Raw genomic sequence first — 9,109 nt, 5'->3', positions numbered from 1 at the left:
CACCACCGCCCGGCTAGTCATGAGGTTTTTGTCATAAGCACCTTTACCTGTTTATTGAGCCATCTCAACAGCTCTGATACATCCTTTTTGATGTATTTTTATGTGTCTGCTCCCATGTATGTATGCCACCAAATGCATGCAGTGCCTGTGCAGACCTGAAGAGGAGTTAGAACCCCTGGCTGGCGTTGCAGCTGAACTGCCATGTAGCTTCTGGGAATCAAACCTGGGTCCTCTGCAATAGCAGCAAATGCTCTTAACCCAGGAGCCTTCTGTCCAGCCCTTTACTTCAACCCACTTGTCCCCATCTCCTCTTGTGCCTTAGTTGTTTTTTTTTTTTTTTGTTGTTGTACTAAGGTTGTCTCTGCAGGGCTTATCAGAGTTGTAGGAATGGAAGATCATAAGTCTGATGGACAAGTTGACACTATTGAATGTTTACTAAGATTCATTGTAACAGCCATTTTTCAGATAGCTGACATGTTTTTTTTCTTAAAGATTTATTTATTTATTATGTATACAGTATTCTCAGAATTCTGTCTGCATGTGTGCCTGCAGGCCAGAAGAGGGCACCAGACCCCCACCACAGATGGATGTGAGCCACCATGTGGTTGCTGGGAACCGAACTCAGGACCCCTGGAAGAACAGACAGTGCTCTCAACCACTGAGCCATCTCTCCAGCCCCCCAGCTGACATGTTTTTTTGGTCTAGACTAGAACTTGACTCTTAGGTCACACTCATTGCCACACCAGTTCTTCCTGAGTGCTGGAGTCAACTGTTCCCTGTAGTACTACTAATAGGCCCTAGCGTCTCCAAGGGTCTGTAGGCTGTCTCCTACGGTCCATTCACATCCTTCATTCTCCAGGCCCTAATGTCCTATCTTCTGTATGGATGCCTTACCTCCCATAAGGTTCAGCCTGTCACATTATCCTCTTGTCTCAGTCTCTGGAATGCTGAGACTTGGGGAAGCTAGAGTAGAGGTCAACCTGGGCTAAAATGGACCAAAAGCCAAAAATGTGGGTTGGATTTCATTACACCGTTGTGGTTACTGTAAATTCAATGGCATCTTGCTTGAATTACCCACTCACCCAAGTTCTTTGCTAGTGTCCCTAGTACACCTTTCCTAAGCTGTTCTACCATGGCCTCTCCTCTTGCACCTAGTTTCTAAAGTTCTGTTCTGCCTGAGGCTGCGGGCTGGAAATACTGAGGCTCCTTGAGAAGGTAGAAGGAACAGAAGTGTTCAGGAGAGATGAAATGACTTCATTGGGACAGCGAGACAGGAGCACTGCTGCAAACTTGAGGTCGCCTTGGGCTACACAGGTAGTGTGCCAAACCAGCCTGGGCTTCAAAGCGAGTGTCTCAAAAAAGGCGGAGCTAAGGGAAAGAGTAGAAAGCAAATAGGCCAGACAGAAGGGGTAGGACACAAGATGTCACTAGGGTCTGAGCCTCTCACAATGGAGATCTCTGCTGAACAACTATGTCACGCCCCACCTCGACCAGCAAGGATGAGGCGCAACACACTGGAGCTCTTCTCACTGCAGTTTACTCCAGGACTTTATTCACTTTCTCTCTCTCCCCGGGCAAACCTCTCCCAGCCCTTAAAAAGGCATGGGCTACCAACCCCGGATTGCCAGGTGGGCACTGCCCATAGGCTCACGCATATGCAAGCAGCTGATGATCATTGTGTGATAATAGCATAAGTCAGGTCTTAGCCATAATTAGGAGCTGATCAGATGTGGCTCCACGTAGCTCGCCACACAACTACTTAGTTTGGCTTTGAAAACAGGGTTTCAGATATCCTAGGCTGGCCTTGAACTTGCTTTGCAGTTGAGAAAAATCAGGAGCTCCTGATCCTACCCCTACTTTCCCAGGGCGCTACCTTGTCCTGGTTGGTTCTTTCCTGGTTCTGGGGATCAGGCTGGAGCCTAGAACGTGCTCCAGAGCTACTCTCCAGAGCTACTCCCAGCTTCTAAACTGCCTTCAACTATTTATTATTCAGTTACTCCAAGTCTTCTGTGGTTGTGACTTTGACTGTGTCCCCAATAACCAACATCACATTCCATAGGAACTTCAGAGACAGCAGAGTCAGGCCTTGGTGAGTATCAGTGTGTCCCCAAATATCTGAATCACTCTAGCACATTGGGGAGACTAACCCGACCGCTGTATCACTATTTGTGAACCTGGAGGTTGAAGGCAGCGGTAAGCCATTTTGGAGGACTCTATCCTTGCACTAAGATTCCAAAAGCTTGAATGTGTAGCTACCTCTGTTAAGTGTCAAAATGAAAATTTAGTGTGGAAGTGGATAATGTTTGAACCACATACTATTATGATACAGACTCCCAGATTCCGTTTGGACAAAAACCAAACCAAAACACACACACAAAACCAAGATTAAAAGCACTGTTATAAATTCATTTATTAATCTTAAATAATATTTAGAACTCATACATTAAAACATTTAACATTTTATCACCAGTTACTTTTAGAAGAGGCTTCAACAATCGGAAGAGAACTACAGGTTAACGTTTCTGCTCTTAAATTTTGAGCCCCATCATTTTGGCTGTCTTGGGATTTTTTGATACAGGGTCTTCGCCAGCATTTGGGAGGCAGAGGCAGGTGGATCTCTGTGAGTTCGAGGCCAGCCTGGTCTCCAAGAGCTAGTTCCAGGACAGGCTCCAAAGCTACAGAGGAAACCCTGTCTTGAAAAACCAGAGAGAGAAAAAAAAAAGAAAAGAAAAAGAAAAAGGGTCTTGATATTGGAGCCCCAGCTGGTCTAATAGAGATTTGATCACACAAATGGGCTTTCTGGAGTTCGTCTCAGAAGGAATTCTCACTATTATTCTTAGTCACTGTTCCAGGACTGCTCCTAAAGCTACTTGTCAAAAGAAGTCAGTAGTCTTCGCATGTGTGCCAATGCCATACAACAGAAAGTACAAATACTTTATTTAACTATGACTAGATGGTAAAAACTAATTGAAAATGAACTGGCATTTCTTCAAGAAACACAATGGTAAATTGGAGGCATAGCAAACAGCAAGGATTATCTGAAGATTGTCACAAATCCTTCAGGGCTAAATATAGTTCCTTAGTGTTAGATCACCAAATAAAAACAATTGGAAGTTTTAAGGAAATTATGTCTATTCCTGCATCTACAATGCTAAATAATCCACTTAATTTTACATGAAGATATAAAAAATAAATATTGCCATGCATTTCTTGCTGACATTTTAAATTCCCACAAATAAATAATGAAATACTCTCTAGAAAACTTCCTACATTTTACATTGTACTTACTGAGGGGCTTACAAATTGAGGTTTTTATAGCACCCTCAAGTTAAAAAAACAAAAACCAAAAAAACTTACAAATAGTCTAATTTTAATGCCCTTAAGTAATAGAGAATGTTATAGAAAATTAATACACAAGCCCAAACTGGAGTGCAAACACCTTTTCACTGCAGGTTTTAATCGGAAAGGTTTGTGAACAATTCTTTTCCAAGGGCATGCTGGAAACGATGGAAAACGAAGTGGCTGAAACTTATCATATTTCAGTTTCCCAAAACATCCCTGGTTAAGACTCTTATGATTAGGATGACAGTGTTTATAAGAGTTCCTCAGGCTCCTCATTAAAGCTGAAGTCACACACCAGCGACAGGTGGTCTGAGGGGTAGAGAAAGGACGGGAGCCGGCTGGGCCCAATCTGTTCTTCCGTGAGTAGTTCCAGAGCAGAGGTGACGCTCAGAGCGTGTCTGGAGTACCAGATGTAGTCCAGGGTGTGGCGACACTCCCCTGAGGTCCGGATCTTCCAGGTTGTGTATGGAGGCTCCGACTGTCCGTCAGGACTCAGCAGCTTGTAGGCGCTGTTGAGATTGAGGCTGGAGGAAGCGAAGTGTTTGTAGACCTCCTCAGTGGGCTCTGCATTGAAGTCCCCACAGACAATCAGGGGAATCTTGGCTCCCTGTGTGATGCCCTGCAGGTTCTGGAGAAGGTCACAGCCCTGAGCTGACCGGAACCGCTCCCAGCCAGTGCGTGCTTTTAAGTGGGTGACAGCAACACAGAACTGTCTGCCGGACTCCTTACACTCTAGGGTCTGTGCAATGGCAACCTGATTGGTTTTTAGGGTCATGGCTGTCAGCCTAATATTGGTGCTGTTGATGAGCTTGAAACGGTTTTGGAGGAAAAATAAAGCACAGCCATCTGGTCCATTGTTGTGTTCAACATCAAGACATGGTGACCAGGGCTTGGGGAAAAATGTGCCTTGGTAGCCCAGTCTACTGAGGAGTGGTTGGAAGGTATCAAAATAGTGGTCCACCTCTTGGAGGCACAAGATATCTGGTTGGTAAGCCAAGAATTCCTCCAGAATAAGGCATTTCCTTTCTTCCCACTTGAGTGCTTCAATGGGGCACTGTACAAAGTTGTCTTTGCCTTCTCCAAGAGCTGAAAAGAAAAGCCAAGCATTTGTCAGCTACCACAGAACCACACCCTCAAAGAAAATGGGAGCCTAGTATAGTAAGAGTACTGGGAAGGCAGATTTCCGTGAGTTCGAGGCCACTGGGGGCTATGTGATTGAGCGCCAGCTCAGCTAAGGCTACATTCTGAGATAGTCTCACAAAGGAACAAACCTACGAACGCAATAAAGCTCAGGAGCAGAGGCCTGCGGGGCTGGGCAGTTCTAAGCTGTGTCAACCCACCTAGACAAAATAACCTCATACCATCTGCTGAAATAGGCAGCAGGGTTCTTTCTTTCTTTCTTTCTTTCTTTCTTTCTTTCTTTCTTTCTTTCTTTCTTTCTTTCTTTCTTTTTCTTTCTTTCTTTCTCTCTTTCTTTATACACACACACACACACACACACACACACTAAAGCTATTTCATAACTGTATTCTAGGATTAAGACCTTTGCCTTGGGGTTTAGAGAAACTTTGTTGTCCTGGGAATATAAAAGTGTGTCAATTTAAATAAACACTAGTTTTAACACTGCCTATAAGAAAGTCAAGGTAACTGATATAAATAGATACTATTCAGAATGAATGGGACAAATGAATAGCTTTTTCTCCTTATGAATGATGGGCACATGACTGTACAGGCGCCCGGGTTGGTGGGGTGGAAGTGGGCAGATATGAACAAGTATATGGTATGTGTATGAAATTGTCAAGAACAAATAAAAATACTTTTAAAAGATTGGTAAGTCAGATACATAAACACATGAAAATGTCTTTTAGGTAGTGCTAAGGGAGTTGGCCAAATGGTATCGCTGGTTTTACTGTTTTGAGACAAGGCGTCACTCCACAGCCTAGGTGGCAGTCATCATGGCCCAGCCTCTTGACTGCTGGGATCACAAACCCTCGTGGACTGCCAAGGCTGGCCTCCCTCCTGCTTTACATTCAGTTTGTCCCCTGTAAATGCTGTCATGGTGCTATGTACCCAAGTTTCAGCAACAGAAGGTCTGAGGTATTGAAAATATACCTCCACCCTCCCCCATTTCGTCCCTTCATATAGCGCACCGGGAATGCACACAGGAGCAGAAAGGAGGCCTCAGCAGTCAGGCACAGCAGCCCCAGGCATACCTTGGGCAAGGATGTTCCACTGCATGACTCTAATGGGAGGGTAGCTACTCAGGCCATCTGTCCTTATGCCCACAAAACACCTCTGGTACCGCGGTGGCCGAGTGTGCAAAACAGCCCTGCATTCCTCAAGAAGTTCCTTAGGATCGATGGGTTCCAGATGTTCTGGGTCAGCCGACACCAAATACTCGGGGTGCTGAGCCGCTGCACTGCTGCTGAGTGTCTTGGAGAGAGCACTGTAGAGTCTACTCGTGCCGTTTCCCATGGAACTCACTGCGGGAAGGAAGCAGACGTACAGAAAAGCTGTCAGCATGTACTGTGGATAGTGGGGTTTCTAGGCTCCAGCTTCCCATCAGGACAGGTAATTCAAGTACTGCATTAACCAATCTCTTAACAAAACTAATAAACCTGTTTACCTAACCTCAGTGACCTCTTCTAGTTGTCTTTATACCCAGCCATTCCTAACAAAGTTTTTTATTTGCTTTTTTTCTTTTCTTTCTTTCTTTTTCTTTTCTTTTCTTTTTTTTTTTTTTAAATCTGTGTTTCTTTGTGTAGCCCCAGCTGTCCTGGAACTTGCTTTGTAGACCAGGCTGGCCTCGAACTCAGGGATCCACCTGCTTCTGCCTCTTAAGTGCTAGGATTAAAAGTGTAACCACCACACCTGGACCCAAGTTTGGTTTTTGAAGGCTGCAATGTAGAAAGCTGTAGCCCTGGTGCAGTGTCTACAGATCGCCCTGGTTTCATGTTAAGTGTCCATCACGGTCAGTCTCTTGGAGACTCCTGTGGTTAGCACTGAACATGTACTCTTCAAAATATCCAGGATGCAGTCTGGGAAACAGAGGAGGAGACGCCCGAGTTCTGCTCAGCTGGTTTCCATCTAAGCTTTCTTTTCTTGACTGGCTGCGTTTCCTAGCCGCTAGAGACAGAACACAGGCCCAGGGAGCAGCAGTGTCTGGAAAGACATGAGTGCTCACCAATGCTTAGGTTTTCAATTTGGGGTGGGGTGCGGTATGTTTGGGGTGTGCGTGCGTGCGTGCGTGCGTGTGTGTGTGTGTGTGTATCTGCTGATCCGAATGCAGATTTGTCCCTCAGAGGCACGTGTATTTGAACACTTGGTTCCAGGCTGCTGGTGCTGTTTGGGAAGGTGGTTTTATAGCCATTCTGTTTCCTGTGTGTGGATGAAATGATCAGCTAGCTTCCAGCTCTTTCCTTGCTCTCCCTGTCATGTTGGGCTTTGTCCTTCTGGAACTGGAAGAAGATAAACCCCTTCAGTTGCTTCCACCTGGGGATTCTATCACACAAATGGGGGTGTGTGGTGGTGACAACACTCCTTTTGGTGGCAGTGTGAGGGGAGGAGGGAGAGCATAAAACAAGAAGTTATTTTGAAAATTTTTTCCTAAAAAGGAGAGAAATATCCAAGTAGCATTTTGTTTTTGAGATAGAATGTTTGAGTGGTGTGAGAGAATAAATACTAAAGTGTATTATTGCTGGCTTCTGGACCACAGCTGAGGCAGCTTATAAAACCCCACTCTTTTCCAGGACATTGAAGACTCTGTCAGAAAGTATGAAAACCAGTTACCTAGCCGGGCAATGATGGCACATGCCTTTAATCCTAGCACTCGGGAGGCAGAGGCAGGTGGATCTCTGTGAGTTCAAGGCCAGCCTGGTCTACAAGAGCTAGTTCCAGGACAGGCTCCAGAGCAACAGCGAAACCCTGTCTTGAAACCCCCCACACCCCAAAAAAGAAAACCAGTTATTCTGATGTTCATTATGAATTATATTATTTCTATGTGTGGCTAACTATTCTGAAAAGCACCTTGATGGGGCTTACATATATGTAAATTAAATATAGGCTTACTATTCAGCCAGGAGTTCACACCTCTAGGTATTTACTTAATTAAAACTAACATCCATTTGAAAATACTTACTGTTAGCAACCATGATGCCCTTCAGTATGTGAACAGTTAAACAAGGGTAGAATGCATAACATTGGGTAGAAAGAACATGAGCTGACCCTAGGAGGAAGGACTCTCACAGGAATCTCTCAGTGGAAGAGGCCAGGCTCTACCCGGTAGATGGTGCATTCCCCTGGGGAGCACAGGAAAGGAAAGGAAGCCAGAGTCTGCAGGAGTGGGGGCTGCTAGGGGCAGCACAGGGAACTCTGGAGAATGGTGTGTGTGCACATGGTTTGTGCTCTGGATGAGAACGGAACAAAGCTGTTTGAATACTAGCTTCCCAGTTGGTAGAAATGAAGTACAGCCTTGTGTGGAAGAGGTGCCATTGGGGGTGGGGCTTTGATGTTTGGGGAAAAAAAAATCCCAGTGTGCCCTGTCTGCCTTTGCTTGAGGTTTTGGATTCTCAGCTGTTCTGCCACCATGCCTTCGCCCCATGACCATGAATTCTAGCCCTTTGAAACTGTAAACCCAGTTAAACACTTTGTTTTTCATAAGTTGCTTTGGTCATGGTGTTCTATCACGGTCATAAAAAAAGGAACCAAGAAAAACTACAGAGAAACACTGTCTGGAAAAAAAAAAAAAAAAAAACCAGGATGGAAGGAACCCAAGAAAGTTAAACATATACAGGAGCAGCCATAAAGAACGAATCTGATACCTGTAAATCTAAATATTAACTGGAGGTTGGAGATGCCAGGAGTGTCTCAACAGAGGAATCTGACTGTGGATGTTGTGATCTACACATCTTTGGAAAGCAATGATTCAACAGCAAACTACAGGGATTAAACTAACCACACTATGCTCTACTTGGTAAAGTCTGTTCTCAAAGGGCAGGGCCTAACAATACAGAAACTGCGGGCTTATGAATAAGCACACGGGTAGGTGGGTGGAAGCGTGTGTGTGTGTGTGTGTGTGTGTGTGTCTGTCTGTCCCTGGGAGAGAGGACACTCCGGAGAGACGAAGGGATGCTGTAATGTCGAGACAGCGACAGCGTGGGCAGCCATGCTTCCCATCTTATGATGTACATGTCCAGACATGGATGTGAGTGAGTGTGTGTGTGTGTGTGTGTGTGTGTGTACAAACACACACTCCTGAGTGCTAGACACAATGGCATATAGCACTCTGGCACCCCCATCTTGGTGTCTAATGTCATTCTCAAATCCAACCAACCTGGGATGTGTGGTGTGTGGTGTTGGAGACATGGCTCTTCAGTTACTCTTGGAAAGAACCCGAGTCCAGTTCCCAGCACCCATATACAGGGGATCTGACTGACACCCTCTGCTCACCTCCATGGGCACCAGGCATGCATGTGGTACACATCCACATACAGGCAAAAAACCATCCACATTTTTTTTTTATTTTGCAACAGGGTTTCTCTGTAGCTTTGGAGAGTGTCCTAAAACTCGCTCTGTAGACCAGGCTGGCCTCGAATTCACAGAGATCTTCCTGCCTCTGCCGCTTAAGTGCTGAGATTAAAGGCACATGCCATTACAGGCCGGCAAATAAATCAATCTTAAAATAACATAAAAGGCCGGGCGGTGGTGGCGCACGCCTTTAATCCCAGCACTTGGGAGGCAGAGGCAGGCGGATCTCTGTGAGTTCGAG

At 45.4% G+C, this 9,109-nt stretch overlaps 1 protein-coding gene across 1 annotated transcript in view; it reads right to left on the bottom strand.

Moving 5' to 3' along the window:
• Positions 1–2,702: 2,702 nt before the first annotated feature.
• Noct (nocturnin) overlaps positions 2,703–9,109 on the bottom strand; it is a 20,195-nt gene continuing 13,788 nt past the window's right edge. The window contains exons 3-4 of the mRNA XM_026783018.1: positions 5,556–5,825; positions 2,703–4,428 (exon numbers count right to left, since the gene is read on the bottom strand). Coding sequence (XP_026638819.1) covers positions 3,593–4,428; positions 5,556–5,825 — 1,106 coding nt within the window. The 3' untranslated portion in view covers positions 2,703–3,592. The remainder of the gene's footprint in view (positions 4,429–5,555; positions 5,826–9,109) is intronic.

This window comes from Microtus ochrogaster, chromosome 1, assembly GCF_000317375.1.
Source record: "Microtus ochrogaster isolate Prairie Vole_2 chromosome 1, MicOch1.0, whole genome shotgun sequence".
Taxonomy (NCBI): domain Eukaryota; kingdom Metazoa; phylum Chordata; class Mammalia; order Rodentia; family Cricetidae; genus Microtus; species Microtus ochrogaster.
This window is presented reverse-complemented; position numbering and strand designations above follow the sequence as displayed.